The 18783-nt window shown below is 38.4% G+C and overlaps 1 protein-coding gene across 3 annotated transcripts in view; it reads right to left on the minus strand.

The window, feature by feature from the left end:
• BBS4 (Bardet-Biedl syndrome 4) overlaps positions 1–18783 on the minus strand; it is a 55259-nt gene that overhangs the window by 16750 nt on the left and 19726 nt on the right. For 2 of the 3 annotated variants that reach the window (XM_019441539.2, XM_019441538.2), the window contains exons 3-5: positions 4908–4987; positions 2404–2467; positions 911–1022 (exon numbers count right to left, since the gene is read on the minus strand). In XM_019441539.2, coding sequence (XP_019297084.1) covers positions 911–1022; positions 2404–2467; positions 4908–4987 — 256 coding nt within the window. Of the gene's footprint in view, positions 1–910; positions 1023–2403; positions 2468–4907; positions 4988–7363; positions 7481–18783 lie in introns of those variants that run through there. The other variant, XM_019441542.2, reaches the window with a different exon arrangement.

Here is an 18783-nt window from a genome sequence, read left to right on the forward strand (position 1 = left end):
GACTCATATTCCATCCAGCAGAGAAATCTGGAAGCCCCTGCCTTATTAGCTGGCTGTGCTGTTTTGGCCGGTGAGGCTGGTCTCTATCAGTCACAGAAGCTCTTTTGGTAGGGACTGCACTGATAGCTATTCCAGGGTCTTGGCCTCATTCTACACCACTTTTCGTGAAAGTCTTCTGTAATTTATTTTCCACAATGTACCACACATGTAGAACAAAAAAGAAACAAACTGGTATATATACCAGTTAAACAGGAGCTGCCATCATTTATTATCACCGTCTATTATAGGGACATGCCCTTCCCTTCCAAGACTAAATCTCTTTCCTCAACCTTGATTCTGGAGGGAGGCAAAGGCAAACCAGGCTCTATACAAAGGAAGTGCAAGTATGAATGACAATGTAGGTAAGAAAGTGGGGGTAGAAACCCCATGGGACACTTTACAGCTCCGGAGTAGAAAAACAGTGTACCCATCAGCTTAGAAAGACTTTGGAGGTTGCTTGCATGGAGGCACCATTAGGGCATTCACTCAACAAACACTTACTGAAACTTACTATGTCAAGTATTATACCAAGTGTTGGAACAGTACATGAAAAGCATTCCATGGGTTGCCAATAAGATTAGGGGACTGAGGGCACAAGATGTCCCTATTTATATGATAAACAGTATCAGTGTTCCCCCCATCAAACTAGACCATACAATGTTTAAAATACTCAACTCCTTTATACTTGTTGACTTATTTTCTCAAGTTTCAAAATTAATCCACTCTTCAAAGGGGATCCCCATATATCTACTAAGCCACTCTCCCTCTACGTATCAGGTTGATCAGGCTGTCAGAAGCAGGCTCGGCCTGAGAACGCATTTTACATCGTTCTCTGTGAGTGCCCAGGACTTCTGAGGCAACAAATACTCACAAAGATCTGGCCACCTGCTTGAGGTTATCAGCACACTGAGGGCTGAGAACAGCGCACGTCTGAAAGAGTTCCAGGGATTCTTGGATATTTCCTTCCAGGCGAAATATTAATGCTGCCAAGGATAGAAAACACAGAAAAAACTCATCACATTCTAGGAAGAACAGAGTCTGGTATCAGAAAAACTGAAGAAGGAGGAGTAAGAAATCATACCAAAGAAATCCTCTGGATAATTGTATCTTTAATACAATCAGCTCAGACCTCAGGTAGGCTGAAACAAGTAGCAGAGTTGCTGACAATCTAAAACCTTTTTAAATAAGGTATCTCAGGGGTGCCTGGGTGGCTCAGTCGGTTGAGCGGCCGACTTTGGCTCGGGTCATGATCTCGCAGTCCGTGAGTTCGAGCCCCGCGTCGGGCTCTGTGCTGACAGCTCAGAGCCTAGAGCCTGTTTCGGATTCTGTGTCTCCCTCTCTCTGACCCTCCCCTGTTCATGCTCTCTCTCTGTCTCAAAAAATAAATAAATATTAAAAAAAAATTTTTTTTTAAAAAGTAAAAAAAAATAAGGTATCTCAAACCTACCTGCCCCTCTACCCAGTACCCACCATGCAGATAGTCAGGTGCCTTGAAAGTTATCCCACAAATTCTTCATAATAAGAACATTCCTGGTCTTCCCCGTCAAACACTCTATTTATCATAATTCAGACTTCCATCTAGTAGTTTCCAGAGTACACCCAAACAGGACAAGTGAAATCAAAAAGATTCTGGCCAAGAATGCACTAATATTTCAGACTTGATTTTCAGTAACGCAACCTACTAGAATCAGTAATTTTTCCCAGGCCTGAGTTTTCAGAAGAATTTTCGTGTTTAAGTATTATGAGGCACTGCGAGTCTGGCACCTGTAATACTGGGAATAAAAGAGCACTTTTCTTGCCATGATGTCCTAGATGTGTCAAGTATCCTGCAAATCATGTCATAAAATTACATATTAATCTGAAGACTACCAATCCACTGAGTGGTAAACAAAACTGTTCATTTATACCAAAGAGTCAGTGGTTCCTGTATTTGGTTTCTGATGAATTTCATCTACTTTCCACCTCATCCTGTATACCTCTAGGCTTCTTCTCTTCATCCTAATGCCCTTATAAAAAATCCTCAAGGCTTCCGTCATCTTCTGTAGTCTGACTACAAAGGACAGTTCCAAAAGCCCTTCTGGGCTTGAAGCTGCTGCCTGAGGCAGGGACCCTAACATCCATTCTGAAAACATTAGCCAGACACTGGAAAAGGGGGAAAGAAGAGCAGCAAATTTTTTCTAACAGAATTAGTCATTTCTCAGGTCAAATCCAGCATAAGAATTATGTTCTGATTTCAAAAAACATAATACTGAATAAGATCTTTGTAGAACATTTGAATTTAAAGTGTTTCGTAAGTTGTTTGCTCTTCTTTTGAAACCTAGGCCAAGAATGCATTTCTCTAGCAAGAAGAGAACTATGTCTTACCTTGGACATAGATAGCATATTCACATAATCCCTGAGTCTCCTGAAGCTGCTCTTTGATAACAGCCTGAAAGAGGAAGAAAAATACTTGTAAGTCATAGTTAGGTGTCCTGAAGTGGGTTTTTTGTTTTAATTTTTTTTTTAATGTTTATTTATTTTTGAGAGAGAAAGAGTGCAAGTTGGGGACGGGCAGAGAGAGAGGGAGACACAGAATGAATCCAAAGCAGGCTCCAGGCTCTGAGCTAATAGCACAGAGCCTGACGCGGGGCTCAAACCCACAAACTGTGAGATCATGACCTGAGCTGAAGTCAGATGCTTAACCAACTGAGCCACCCAGGTGCCCCAGTGTCCTAAAGTGTTTTTAAGAAAAGTAGAGGTGGACAAGGAGCATATATAAGAAATCTAGTATATAAATAATTACTAATAATGTTCACTTGGAATTTTTTTAAATCTCAACTCTTTTACGGTTACTTACTATAGAACAGGGGTCAGCAAACTATGGCCCACAGGCCAAATCTGAGCCAAACGGGCTATTTTTGTACAGCTCTCAAGCTAAGAGTATTTTCCTATTTTAAAGGGTTATAAAAAAAAGAGAGAGAGAGAGAGAGAGAAGATGAAGAATATGAAAGAGACTGTGGCCGACAAAGTCCAAAATATTTACTATCTGGCCCCTGCAGAAAAAGTCTGTCAACCCCTGTCTAGAATCTTACTAGGCAAGCTAAGGGGAATAGGAAGATTTCCAGGCACCATTATAGATGCTAGGGGCTCTCTGATGAGCAAAACACAGGTTCTTCCTTGCTCCCGTGACAGGCTAAGCTTGGGATGCTATAGGAGCATCTGAGTCTAACTTAGAGCATCAAAGAAGGCTTTCTGGAGTAAACAGTTTCAAATCCTGTGTTGGCAGCGGGTGGAGGAGAAGCCGAGATGACTAAGAGAGTCCGAGAGAGAAGGGCCTCAAACACCAGGCTAAAAATGTTGAGAGCAATGGGAGAATCTTGGTAAGTTTTAAACAGGAGGTAACCTGATTCAATTTGCTCTATAGAAAAGTCATTTTGGAAGCACTGATGAAAACAGATGGAAAGGAGGCAAGATCGGTATAAGAATTCCTGTGATAATTTAAACAAAAATTATGGGAATTAACTAAGGCATGGAGAGGGAATGAAGTGGACAATTTCAAGAGATAGTAAACAAGGATCACCAAAACTTAATGATTATCTATATTATATTAGGAAAAATGGGTCAGGGGAGCCTGACAGATGAGTGAATGATGGTACCTAGCCCCGAGACAGGGTACAAGAGAAGGAATAGGTTTGGAGGAAAGCAGATAAATTCAGCTACAGAAGAGCTGAATTTGAAATACTTGTGAAGCATTAGTAGGTATCAGATTAGTTTGAAGATCAGGAAGAGGTATGTGAAATGAGCTGAGAAAGAGGCCAAGGATAGGACCTAGGAACATCTCCAATGCTTAAGAAATAAACAAGGAAGAGATGACAAAAACAGGAAAGAGAAAGTTGTCAAAAAAGGAAAAGGGGAAGTGCCTAGGTAGCTCAGTGGATTAAGCATCTGACTCTTGATTTCAGCTCAGGTCAGGATCTCACAGTTCATGAGATTGAGCCCCAGGTCAGGCTCTGCACTGTAATCTACAAGGGACTGTCTCTCCCTCTCTCTCTCCCCCTCCTCTCCTGTCTCTCTCAAAATGGTCTCTCCTCGCTCTCTCAAAATACATAAATAAACTTAAAAAAAAAAACAACAGGAAAAGGGAAAAAAAGAAAAGGATAGTAGTATCACAAAAGGAAAGAAAGAACCCTTTTAAGATTCATACTGGTACTAACCATTTCTAGTTCTGTACATTGCCATAGGTACAAATGCCATGGGTAAAACTTTAAAACTATAACCTTAGAAGCATGACAAAGTTCCAAATGCCATAAGACAGTTTCAAGGATATATTTTGCACGTTAATACTATTGTCTGCCAGCAAGTATATAACATGTATAGTATGTTTCCAAAGATATGGTTTAGAGAAAAAGGAAATACAAATTGTTTTTAAATATACAAATGATGATCAAGTTCATCAAAATAAGAGAATTATAAAACTCAATGAAATACCATTTTTCACCTATCCAGAGATGAGAAAGTTAAATACTACGCTGTGTTGAACACTGGCCATTCACCATGAGACCAACAAGTCCCAGAGAGCGGCTGCTCCTTTACCCTGGTCTTGAAATGAGAAGACACATGGAGCACACATGAATCTGACCCCCAGCCTGTAGTCAGACCCAACCAACCCACAGCCAATCTGGAGGCCCAAGAGCAATAATTAAATGTCTGCTGTTAGAAGCCACTGAAATTTTGAGGTTGTTAACAGCATTATCCTAGCAAAAGCTAACCAATATACACAGTGTGGGGAAACAGGAATTCATACATTATTAGTGGGATTTAAGAGCCACCATTGTTAGCTATCTAACCAATGCCTGCTTCTCATGGTCTCTGTCATTACAATCTCTCACCTTGCATGCTTCATAATCCTTCCGTATATAGTGAAGATGTATCAACCAGTTCTGCTTCTCCAAAATAGGAAACTCTTGAGCTGGTGAGCATATTTTGACAAAACAAACATAATAGCCATTGTTAGATTTTCTCCTTTAGCATCGTGCTCACATTTAACCATAAGCCTATGGCAGTATTGCATTAAATTCTTCATGCTGTTGACCACAAGAAAGTACAGGTTTTTAAACTAATAGATATTTGTCCTACTATTACACATTGAATATAGGCTTCTCAGTTTTTTGTGGCTCATAGTGTCAGTTTCTCAAATGGTAACTTGGCCTGAAAAAAATAAAATAATTCTTTTGTTACTTCTCTCTCTCTCCCTGGTTACTGAAGGTGAATACGAAGAATTTCTAAGAAATATTTCAGGAATGTTACCAACAAAAAAATACATAACACAGTTAACATCCCATCTGATAGATCAGAGGACCAAAAAGAGTTAGATATGGTCCTAGCAATAACAAGGTAAAACATTATACTGTTGTCCAGGAATGAGAAGGCAACAATGACCAAAAAAATCTATTTGAGCCACTGAAAATGATTCATGATAAACCATAAAATGAGTTACTATCCTTCGAATTCAAAGGATTAAAAATATGGGTAAAAATTCATTAAGAAATTATTTTTCTATGAAAGAAAGAGAAGGATTCACACCAACCTCAGAATAGTTGTGAGGAAGGGGGTGGGAGGAAAGTTAAAAAGGAGGGACTTCAGCTCACTAATGCTTTCATTTCTCAAAAAAGAATAAAAATCTCTAAAGTATACATAACTACATTTTTTTAATTTGTTAAATCTGGCCAGTGAGTACACAGATGTTTGTATTTTTTAATGCACTTTAATATATATTTGAGATATTCCCTTTTAAAAACATAAAAGAAAGGAATAGCAGGAAACAAGATGGAAATGATTTCTAATTATTTGTAATCATTCTGTTCCAGAATCTTAGGAGATACATCAAGGCAAAAGCTAACACTTATAGGTCCATAATATAACAGGAAGGAAAAGAAGTTTCCTGTGACCCTGAGTTAATGGTGTCAGAACACAATAACAAAGTATTGCTGCTTAGTCCTTCCCAAGAACAGGGATTATCAATGGAATTTACAAGGTAAAATTGTGACAGAAAGAATGGGTATGGTTTCATATGCCAAAAGGAAAAGAAGGTAAAGTGTTCAACAGCACTATACTCTTCACCTTCCAAAAACCCACACTCTGAGTGGGACTGCCCTTCTTCCTAGTTGAGATTCTCTGATGACTTCTGTTTCCTTCCTTCTTTCCTTAAGCTCCCTCAACTGTCAGATCTTAGCCTTTCATGTTCTGCCTAACCACTTCCAGAATTAAATTTCCTACAAAAGGCCATACTGATCACCAAGTTTAGAGATGGGTGTGGGTGCTCGTGCACACATGTCAAGTGGGTAAAGAAATACACCATGATGAATAGTTCTGGGGCAAGTGGCTAACTGAGTAATCTTGGGCCAAGTCTCATCTGTATGGCCTATTCCTCTGTCACATGCCCCCTGAAGGGAAAGAGTGAAAGGAGACACTGAACCCTTTGAGTTTAAAATATGACTAAGTATCATTGCTTCTACAGCTTCAGGCTATAGACAAAATTCATAAAATGTAAATCAGAGTTTTGCTATTTTTAAAATTTCACAATAAAAGATGAGTAATTTTTTGTTTTTCCTGGATAAAGAATGGAGGAAAAAAATATTCAATCTGTAAGATAATTTAAGAGCCCAGAGGCCCATGAAATGCAAACCTAGGGATTAAAAGAAGGGAAACCATCGCCAAATCTGGCTTAAAGGTCATTTCACACTCCTGGAGATATAATTTGTCTAAAAGCTAAGAGAATTCTAGCTTCATCAAAAACTGGAATTTCACTGTCCTATTTCTAACTGTGTGATCTTGGGAAATATAGTTTCCTCATCTATAAAATAGAGACTCATTCATTCATTCATTCAACAAATATTCACTGAGCACCTACCATGTGCCAGGTCCTATTCTAGGCATTCACAATACCAAAGTGAACCAAACTGACCTCCTGCCTTAAATCAGTGGGGACAGGATTGGGGGTAAGTCAGAGAGTGCTAACAGAAGGGACAGATGATAATAAAGTAAGTTTTATAGGAGTGATATTTTTCTACAGAAGCAGAGAAGGACAAGGAGTACAGGTAAGGGGTTACACATTCAAATAGGAAGGTCAAGGAATAAAATATCCTCACAGAGTTGTGAGGACTGAATGACAATATATATAAAGAGGTTCAAATTCTGGCATATAGTTAAGCTCTACAGAAGTGTTAGCTGTTGCTGCTATTATTTTTATTATCTGCATTATTATTTATTTTCTAAGATGAGGGAATTCTGGATGCCTTAGAAATCCCTAGACTCTGTAAGTCTTGAGTCTATGTTAGAATTTTACCTGTAAATGTGTAAGTTGAATTTCTTGTATCCCAAATCATTGCTCACTCCAATTCCCGCTACAAACAGGGGTACTGGTTCTTACATGCTTTCACCAAGTATTATGACAATTACCTATATGAAAGATCCTCTAAAAAAAGATAGACATGTAAAGGCAAAGCACAGCCTCCTCTATTTTACAGCAGAGCAGGGCAGTCATCTCTGATGCTACACTTCAGGAGCCTCTATTATCACAGAGGTCAGGTGGCCAGCTGATGAGATGAAGACAAGGTAATGCCTTTTAGCCGCTGCACCTCATTCCTATCTCCAGTTCCCACCCTGCCCCTCCACCATCACTGAGGCAGTAGGGGTGGAAAACTGGCAACCTGGCAACCATACTCCCTTGGCCCTTCTATTCTCCTGCCCCCATTCTACTCTTTTGTGACATCTCTCCTCTTTCTTTCCCCTCTAAGGATACACCAGACTTCTATCTTAAACAATTACACAACCAAATAAACATAGCAATACAAGAATTCTTCTCCCTTGTAATTTGTCCTAGGGGCCAAAGTCTCTTAGTAATGGCCCTAACTCAAATTTTTATCTTAAACTTTGATCAGTGCTAGGGAATAACATACCAGAAAAATGAAAGCTGAGCAGAAAATTATTGTGCCTTGAATTTTTAGCTGAAGAATCTTCTAAAATAACTAAGACTTTTAGAAGTACATTATAAATGAACCCTTCTTTGGTAAAGGATGTCTTCCCGGATAAGCAGACACATCACGCATGGTTTTTATATGTAGAATTCCCGTCCTGATTCAATACCAGCCTTCTCTGGGACCTACAGCAAGTTATTTAACTTCTCTGGGCCTCCATTTTTCCCTCCATAATCTTCACTGGAAAACTGAAAAATCTGAAAGTGGCCATTCAATAAATGTTAATTTCTTCATGTTATAACAGGACTTCTAACACTTTACTATCTCAATTTGGGACATCAAAAGATACAACAAGTCTTCTCCTGAGGTAAAGAAAACAAAAGTAAAAAGAAACTACTGGGACTACATCAAAATAAAAAAGCTTCTGGACAGCAAAGGAAATTAACAAAACTGAAAGACAATCTACTGAAATGGAGACGATATTTGCAAATCATATATCCAATAAGGGGTTAGTATCCAAAATACATAAAGAACTTATACAACTCAACACCAAAGAAATAATCCAATTTAAAAAATGGGCAAAAGACATGAACAGTCATTTCTCCAAGAAAGACATACATGTGGCCAACCAACACATGAAATAATGTTTAACTTCACTCATCATCAGGGAGATGCAAATCAAAACCACAATGAGATATCACCTCACACCTGTCAGAATCAACAACACAAGAAACAACAAAACAAGTGCTGATGAGGATGCAGAGAAAATGGAACCCTCATGCACTGTTCAGGGGAATAAAAACTGGTGCAGCCACTGTAGGAGACAGTACAGAGGTTCCTCCAAAAATTAAAAATAGAACTACCATATGATTCAGTAACTGTACTACTGGGTATTTACCCAAAGAATACAAAAAAGACTAATTTGAAGAGATAGGCATCCCTATGTTTATGGCAGCATTATTTACAATAGCTAAGATACGGAAGCAGCCCAAGTGTCCATCAATGGATAAAGAAGATGTGGTACATATATGCAATATTACTCAGCCATAAAAAAGATGAAATTTTACCATTTGTAACAACACGGATGGATATAGAAAGTATAATGCTAAGTGAAATAAGTCAGTCAGAAAAAGACAAATATCATATGATTTCACTCATATGTGGAATTTAAGAAACAAAACAAACAAAGGGAAAAAAAGAGAAACCAAAAAACAGACTCTTAACAGAGAGCAAATGGATAGACCAAAGGGGAGGGGGTGGGGGAATAGGGGAATAGGGAAATAGGTAAAGAGTATTAACAGTACATTTATCTTGGGATGCCTGGGTGACCTAGCTGGTTAAGCATCTGACTCCTGATTTTGGCTCAGGTTATGATCTTTTGTGAAACAGAGCCCCACGTCAGGCTCTGAGCCCACTTGGGATTCTCTCTCTGCCTCTCTCTGACCCTCCCTGCTGACACTAACGCTCTGTCTCTAAATAAATAAATACTTTTAATTTTTGAAATGTCTATTTTTGAGAGCCAGGCAGTGAGAGTGGGGGAGGGGCAGAGAGAAAATGGGACAGAGGATCCAAAGCAGGCTCCACGCTGACAGCAGAGAGCCCAATGCCAGGCTCAAACCCACAAACTGCAAGATCATGACCTGAGCCAAAGTCAGACACAAGCGACTGAGCCACCCTGGTACACCAAGAGTACACTTGTTTTGTTGAGCACTGAGTAACATATGGAATTGTCCAATCGCTATATTGTACACCTGAAATTAACATTAACACTGTACATGTACACTGGAATTAAAAGAAAAGAAAGATGACACATCTTGAAACAAATGTAAATGTAAGACATTTTTTTTTACTATCAACTTGAGCTCTGTGATTATCAGTCAGGGTCTAACAAGGGACCATAAAAACCACTTGAGAATTTACAACAGAGGGACTTCAATGCAGTGAACAGGTTAAGGGGCACCTGGGTGGATCAGTCAGTTAAGCGTCCGACTTCAGCTCAGGTCATCATTTTGCGGTCCATGAGTTCAAGCCCCACGTGAGGCTCTACGCTATCATAACAGCTCACAGCCTGGAGCCTGCTTCAGATTCTGTGTCTCCCTCTCTCTCTGCCCCTACCCCATGCTCGCCCAGGCTCGCTCTCTCTCTCTCTCTCTCTCTCTCTCTCTCTCTCTCAAAAAATACAGAAACATTAAAATACAAATTAAAAAAAAATTAAAAATAAAAACAAGCAAAAACCTTAGTATTTCTTTCACAAAAGAAATGACAAGTATATGAAAAAGCGTTCAACTCACTTAGTCATAAGGACAATGCAAATTAAAGTCATAATAAGATACTACAACATCTCTACCAGCATGTCTAATATGAAAAGGACTGAGAGTAACAAATGTTAGTAAAAATTCAGGGCAATCAGAAATCTCGTAATTGCTGGTGGGACAGTACAATTACACAACCACTTTGGCAGTCTCTCATAAAATTAAAATACACACTTTATATATGGCCCAGCAATTCCATTCCCTAGGTACTTACTGTAGAGAAATGAAAACACCTACCATACACACACACACACACACACACACACACACACACACACACACACACAAAGATGTGTAAATGAATGTTCATAGAAGCTTTTACATGATAGTCAAAATCTGGAAACAACACAAATGTTCACCAATAGGAGAATGGATAAAATGGTATATTCATTTATACAATGACACATTATACAGTACTTTAAAAAAATAAACTACTGATACATTATTGCAACGTGGATGAATCTCAAAAACACTATGTTGAGGAAAAGATACCAAAAGCTACATAGTACATATCATATGATTCCCTCTGTATGAAGTTCAAGCACACACAAAATTAATTTACAGGGACAGAAATCAGAATAGCCCCCTCTAGAGAACTGAAGGGAGGACTGACTGTAAAGGGGCACGAGGAAACTTTCTGGGTGATGAAAATGATCTGAGTGATGATTACATGAGTATATGTATGTGTCAAAATTCAATGGGGTGCCTGGCTGGCTCAGTTGGTTAAGCATCCAATTCTTGATTTTGGCTCAGGTCATTATCTCACAGGTTTGTTGAGTTTGAGCCCCATATCAGGCTCTGTGCACTGATAGTGCAGTGCCTGCTTGGGATTCTCTCTCTCCCTCTCTCTCTCTCAAAATAAATAAATAAACTTTCAAAAAAATTCAAAATCTGGGCACTTAAGATTTGTAGATCTTATTAGCACTTCCATTTAAAACTTAGCATCGTTCCTCAAAAAAATCAAACAATAGTATATGGTCCAGCACCTCCACTCTGAGTAGATACCCAAAAGAAATGAAAGAAGGGAGCCTGTTTCTGCATTTGCTGCTAAGGTGCTTGGTCCTTCCAAGGAAGCTAAGGCCATGTTGGGGTAAAGCCCTCACTTCATCCTGTGAATAGCCTGGCCACCAGCTGCCAGCCCAACACTTTCACCTGCATCTACTGGCCCCTCATCCTGCACAATGATGAGGTAACAGTTACAGAGATAAGATGAATGCTCTCATTAATGCAGCCAAAGTAAGTGCTGGACCTTTCTGACCAGGCTTGTGTGCAGAGGCTCTCGCCATCGTCAACATGGAAGCCTCATCTGCAGTGAAAGGGTGGTGGACCTGCCCCAGCAGGAAACCCTGCCCCCTCCACTACTGCTGCCTCAGCTGAGAAGTGAAGCAAGGAGGGAAGAACCTGAGGAGTCTGATAACATGGGCTTTGGTCTATTTGACTAAACCTTTTTGTAACATATTCAATAAAAAGCCGGACCAAGGAAGGAAGGAAGAGAAAGAAGCAAGGAAGGGAAAGAAGGAAAGAAAGAAAGAAAGAAAGAAAGAAAGAAAGAAAGAAAGAAAGAAAGAAAGAAAGAAAGAAAGAAAAGGAAGGAAAAGAGAAAGAAAGAAAGAAAGAAAGAAAGAAAGAAAGAAAGAAAGAAAGATGAAATTAAAACAGGGATTCAAACAGACACTTGTACACCGTGTTCATAGCAGTGTTACTGACAATAGCCAGAAAGTGGAAGCAACTCAAATATCAACAGCTGAATGGATAAACCAAATGTGGTATATACATACAATGGAATATTATTCAGCCTTAAAAAGGAATACAATTCCAACACCTGCTACAACATGGATGAACCTTGAAGGTATACATTGCTAAATATAATAAGCCAGACACAAAGGACAAATATTATATGATTCCACTTATATGAGGTATACCTAAGCAAATTCATAGAGACAGAAAATAGAATGGTGTTGAATAAAGAAAATGTGATACACATACACACACACACACACACACACACACACACACACCAGGAATATTATTCAGCCGTGAAAAAGAAGGAAAGTTCTTCCATTTGTGAAATAGATTGACCTTGTGCGCATTAAGTCAAATAAAGTCATTGAGAAAGATAAATACTGCATGATCGCATTGATATGTGAAATCTAAAAAAAAAAAAAAAAAAAAAATTGAACTCATAGAGTACAGATTGGTGGTTACCAGAGGTAGGAGTGGAGGGTGGGCAAAATGCATAAAGGGAGTCAAAAGGTGTAAATGTTCAGTTATATGACAAATAAGTTCTGGGATGTAATGTACAGCATAGTGACTCAAGTAACTCAACTGAAAGTTGCTAAGAGATGAGATCTTAAAAGCTCTCATCACACACAAATATACACAAAAATTCTGTAATTATACGAGGTGATAGATTTTAACTAAACTTATTGCGGTATCATTTTGCAATATACATATCTATCAAATCATCATATTGTATACCTAAAATCAATACAATGTTATATGTCAATTATAACTCAATAAAACTGGAAGGGGTACCTTGGTGGCTCAGTCAGTTAAGCATCTGACTTGCTTTTTTTTTTTTTTTTTAATGTTTATTTTTGAGAGAGAGACAGAGCTAGGGAGGGGCAGAGAGAGAGGGAGACACAGACTCTGAAGCAGGCTCCAGGCTCTGAGCTGTCAGCACAGAGTCTGATGTGGGGCTTGAACTCACGAACTGTGAGATCATGACCTGAGCTGAAGTCAGCCGCTTAATCAAATAAGCCACCCAGGCGCCCCGAGCATCTGACTCTTAATTTTGGCTCGGGTTGTGATCCCAGGGTCGTGGGATAGAGCACTGTGCCAGGCTCCGCGCTGAGCATGGAGCCTGCTTAAGATATCCTTTCTCTCTCTCCCTCTGCCCCTCTCCCCTACTAGTGCTCTTGCTCTCTCTAAAATAAAAGAAAAAATTAAAAATTAAAAATTAAATAAAATTAAATAAATAAAATAAAATAAAATAAAACTGGAAAAAAAGAAAAAGAAAGTAGAATGGTGGCTGCCAGGTGTTGAGGGAAGGGAGTAATGGAGAGTTATTGTTTAATGGGTACAAAGTTCCAGTTGGAGAAGATGGAAAAGTTTGGAGATGGATGGTGGTGACAGCTGCAGAACAATGCGAACATACTTAATGCCACAGAACTGTATATTTAAAAATGGTTAAAATGATAAATTTTATGTTCTATATATTTTACCACAATAAAAAAGATGCCAATGCTCAGCTCAATTTAATCAGTGCAGTGGTAGCGCAAAAGCCAGATTACAACAGACTAGGAAAACAGGGTTGAATACACGGAGACAAGAGAACTATCCCTTCAAAAAGCAAAAAGCAAATCAATAAAAGTCATTCACTGTTACAGTAGAAACAGTAAAGTGAGAGAACTGTCAATGAAAGATGCTGTGAGAGCAATTTCATGCGGATTGTAAACTAAATTAGACAACATCGAAATAACCTTCTAACTCTACAACTCTCTATACACAAGAACTAAAACACAGAAAAAGGGAAATGTATTAATGAAGTCAAAAGCATGTATCTATATGGAGCACTTGGGTGGCTCAGTCGGTGTCCAACTTTGGCTCAGGTCATGATCTCATGGTTTGTGGGTTCAAGCCTTGCATTGGCCTCTGTGCTGACAATTCAGAGCCTGGAGCCTGCTTCAGATTCTGTGTCTCCCTCTCTCTCTACCTCTCCCCCACTTGCACTCTGACTCTCTCTCTCAAAAAAATAAATATTAATAAAAAAAATTTTTTAAAGCCTGTGTCTATAAAATCATTACTGAGAACCAAATATACAGATAGTAATTAGTCCGTAAAAGAAACTGTTACACATAGTATAGGAAATGACCTATTTCCAGAATATCTGTAACATTCCCAACCTCCACAACCTTTAAATTCCTTAAGGTTTTAAGAATTACTGACAACTTAAAAATACTCTATGGAAGCAACCCAAATATCCATCAACAAATAAATTGATAAACAAAATGTGGTATATATACACACAATGGAATATTATTCAGCCTTAAAAGGGAATGAAATTCTGTACAACATGGATGAACCCTGAGAACATAAAAAAGACACAAATAGACAAATATTGTATGATTTTGCTTATATGAAACATCTAGAAGGGGCAAATTCAGAGACAGAAAGTAGAACAGAGGTTAGCAGGGGTTAGAGGTAAGGGGGAAATGGGAAGTTCTTATTTAACAGGTACATAGTTTCTGTTTGGGGTGATGAAAAAGGTTTTGAAATAGAAGGTGATGGTTGTACAACATAGTGAATATAATTAATGCCACCGAACTGTACACTTAAAAATGGTTACATATATCTTGCCACAATAAAAGATTTTTTTTCTTCTGTTAAAAAAATACTCTGAAAGCAAACCTCAAGCTGAGTTAAGTTTCTCACAAGTAAATATATTGCCTCAGGTTGTAGACAAAACTCATCCTGGGCTATAGCCACCCCAAAATGGAAAAGGTCTCCAATGGAGATTCCTCTAAGAAAGGAAATATACCCATGAAGGAAATCAATTCACTCACCTCAATGATGGATAAGGTCCTCAACTGAAAGCCAGAAGAAAGTCACCTGAGGTCATTCATAAGGAGAAATGAAGAGGACTTAAGTAGCCCCATGTAGGATATTATTTTCTCAGAACCATCAAGTACTTCTGATAAACAATTCCAAATAAGAAGTTGCTTGTTCTTGAAAAAGTCCAGATATATTTGGACAAAAATCCCAAATAGGAAGTTGTTTACCCTTTCCACAGTTGGCACTCACTACCCTCAAGACTAGAGTCAAACCAGGATATGAGCCTCTCAGGCTGAGGGGTGTGGTTGGGGGACAACATCCAAATCCAGACACAGAGCTTCTCAGTCAAAATGCCTTCAATTACTGCCTGGTCAGATGAAGTCTTTCTGCTTGTTAATCCAACTTCTGTGTGAATTCCTTATGTTAAAGTTATTAACTTCCTACCTTCTATTTTCAAGTGTCATACTATTTATTTAACCAGAGCAATGGTTTTCAACTAGGAACAATTTTGCACCCTAGAGACATACGGCAATACCTGGAGATGTTCAGTTGTCACATCTGGGCACCACTAACCTGCATTAGGTAGAGGATGCGGATGCTGTTAACATCCTACAATATATAGGACCTCTCCCACAGTAAAGAACTCATCATGTGCAAAATGTCAATACTGCCAAGGTTGAGAATATCTGAACTACAGGTTAATAAGACATCTAAAGACTTCGCAGTGAAGTGTGAAAGCTTTTTGTTCAAAATACTACTTTAATTTTTAATTTGCCAATTAAAGTTCATTAAATCTTAAGGTTGACATTTTTCCTGTTTATACTTCCTTATATTTTCCAAATTTCTATGAGGAAGTTACACTGATTTTCTCATCAGAAAACCATAAACTTATATTTTAAAATAAAAACCAGGGTCCTGTCCTTTTTCTTTCATAGTCTATTTGCCTAAAAATAATTTTCCTTCAGGTGGGCTTTGTATATCCTTGCTACTTACATTTTATTCTTTATTGCTCTGTGTCTGGAGTAGGAGTGAACAAAACTTGAGTTTACTGTACCATCTTTACTGGCAGCCCAAGTTGACATCCGAATTCAAGAGAAATTACTGAGTAATAGTAAACCAAGTTTTATACAAAACAAACTATTTTCTGATATCCTATTCTTCACAATCGTTTCCCAAACCTGTACAATGTCAAATGTGTGATTCAGATATTTACACTATATAAAATGTTTTTATCATAAAAGGCAAAGGAAAGTACAAGAGAAGTAATCAATAGCAGCACTACAAACAGAGAGTCAGAACAGACCCAAGAGAAAAACAGAGAGCAGACGATGCCAGCAACAGAAGCAAGAAATCATAGCAGCTGATTTCTAAAAACACTGTGTTGGAGGGAGGAGTCTGACGGCTTCCTGTGCATTCGTGTTTGCTCCTGTATCCATACCCACTTAACTTATCTGAGCGTCTGTGCTCTGCAACCAGCACCGATTACCCCTGGACTCCTCAAAATTCACTCCCTATCAGCTGATTAGATTCAACTAATCAATGGTAATCCTATCTCCCTTGTCCAAGACTGGCAGGCCTATCAATCTGATCCAATGAAAAGAGTATTCCTAAGAGGTTCTGGGGAAAGAAGGCCTTTCTCATTTTTAAAAGAGAACAATGGGAAGCCAGACCATATCTCTGGCAGTGGGAAAATGGATCCGGAATGCCACTGGCAGCTTTAACTTCAGGAAAATACAGGCACTGCACAGCAGAGTGGAGAGGCAGAAAGAACTCAGGGCTTCATATGTCACTGAACTGCTTGACCAGCCCTAGAGCCCATTCTAATTCTGGACTTCCTCCTATGTTAACCGAAAAAATTCCTTATTGTTTAAGCCACTGAGTTGGATTTTCTGTTATTTACTGCTAAAAGCAACTCAGGTAAAACAAGGTCTGAAAAAGATGAGCACATCCCTCTTACAATCCTGTATTACATATTTTTTACTGCTATTATTTTGTGGACATCATAAAAATAATATGGAGAGATATGCTGTAGATACTCATGTTAATAGTAAAAATATAAATGGTAATTTTGTAGAGCAACTTGGCAGAATTATTAAAATTTTAAGTGTGCATACTTTTCCCAGATGGCCATTATACCAAATAGTGAAAAATTAAAAACAATTTAACTTTTTAATTTTTTTCAATGTTTATTTGTTCTTGAGAGAGAGACAGAGCACGAGTGGGGGAGGGGCACAGAGAGAGACTGAGAGATACAGAATCTGAAGCAGGCTCCAGGCTCTGAGCAGTCAGCACACAGCCCGACGTGGGGCTCGAACTCACAAACTGCGAGATCATGACCTGAGCTGAAGTCAGGTGCTCAACCGACTGAGCCACCTAGGCGCCCCAGAAACAATTTAAATGCTATGAAAAGGAAAAGAAACTGTAATATATCTGTACTATGAACCAGTATATTTAAGAATAATGAAGTGATCTTGACCTACTAACATGGAAAGCCCTCCAAGATATATCAACCTAGAAAAATACATGATAGTTACCATTTATATAAAACACTTACACAACAGTAAACTGTATACTTATATTGCTATACACATATACACATACACTGTATAAAAGTCTAAATAAAACACATTAACTGAAAATAATGATTACCACCGGACTGGATGGTGATTTAAGGAGTATTTAGCTTTCTTGAAGTTGTTCAAACTTTTTACATTAAGAATAGATTCGGGGCACCTGGGTGGTTCAGTCAGTTAGACATCCAACTCTTGATTTTGGCTCAAGTCATGATCTCACGGTTCATGAGTTTGAGTACCATATCAGAATCTGGCTTGAGATTCTCCTCTCATTCTCTCTCTGCCCCTCCACCAATCACACATGCTATCTCTCTCTCAAAATAATAAACCTTAAAAAATAAAAAAAACTTAAATAAAATCTTGGGGGTACATGGCTGGCTCAGTTGGCAGAGATGCAACTCCTGATTTGGGGGTCATGAGTTGAAGCCCCATGTTGAGTGTAGAGCTTCTTAAAAAAAAATCAAAATATTGAAACTTAGAAAAATTACATGCTCACTACAGAAGTTTTGAAAATATAGAAAGGAACAACAAAAAACCTCACATGTTCACATACTTACAGATAATCATGGTTATTAATTTACCATATTTCTTCCTAATCTTTTTATATGTGCATTTTAAGAGAGATATTTATCTACAGACAATTTTAAATCTTTTTTTTAATGTTTATTTATTTTTGATAGATAGGGGGAGGGGGAGAGATCTGAAGCAGGCTCTGGACTGACAGCAGAGATCCCAATGCGGGGCTCAAATCCATGAACTCTGAGATCATGACCTGAGCCGAAGTCAGACACTTAACTAACTGAGCCACTTAGGAGCCCCTCAATGCTGCTTTTTAAAAATAAACATTAATTTAAATAGCTGGTTCGTATTTATTTGCATGAATAAATAATTACTTAGCTTTGTTTTATTGCTGAATGTGTAAGTTGTTTACAATAAATCACTGCTATAGTGTAATGAATACTTCTGTAATGAATATCTTTGCTTTATAAAAATCAAAAAATGTTGAGAATACTTTATTTGAACAGATTCTTAGAATACGAAGTACTAAGTTAAATAATATAAACTTTTATTTTTAAGTGTATGCATTTTGAGAGACAGAGAATGAGAGAGAGCTTGCACAAGCAGGGGAGGAGCAGAGAGAGAGGGAGAGACAGAATCCCAGGCAAGTTCTGCTCAGCATGAAGCCTAACAAGGAGCTCAGTCTCACAAAGGCAAGATCATGACCTGAGCTGATATCAACAGTCAGACATTCAACTGACTGAGCCACCCAGGCGCCCCTGAGCTTTTAAAGCTACTGATATTTACTGACAAACTTTTACTCAAAAGCATTTGTGTCAATTCATACTTGCA

The sequence above is a fragment of the Panthera pardus genome, unplaced genomic scaffold, assembly GCF_024362965.1.
Source record: "Panthera pardus isolate Hobbes unplaced genomic scaffold, ASM2436296v1 HiC_scaffold_24, whole genome shotgun sequence".
NCBI lineage: Eukaryota > Metazoa > Chordata > Mammalia > Carnivora > Felidae > Panthera > Panthera pardus.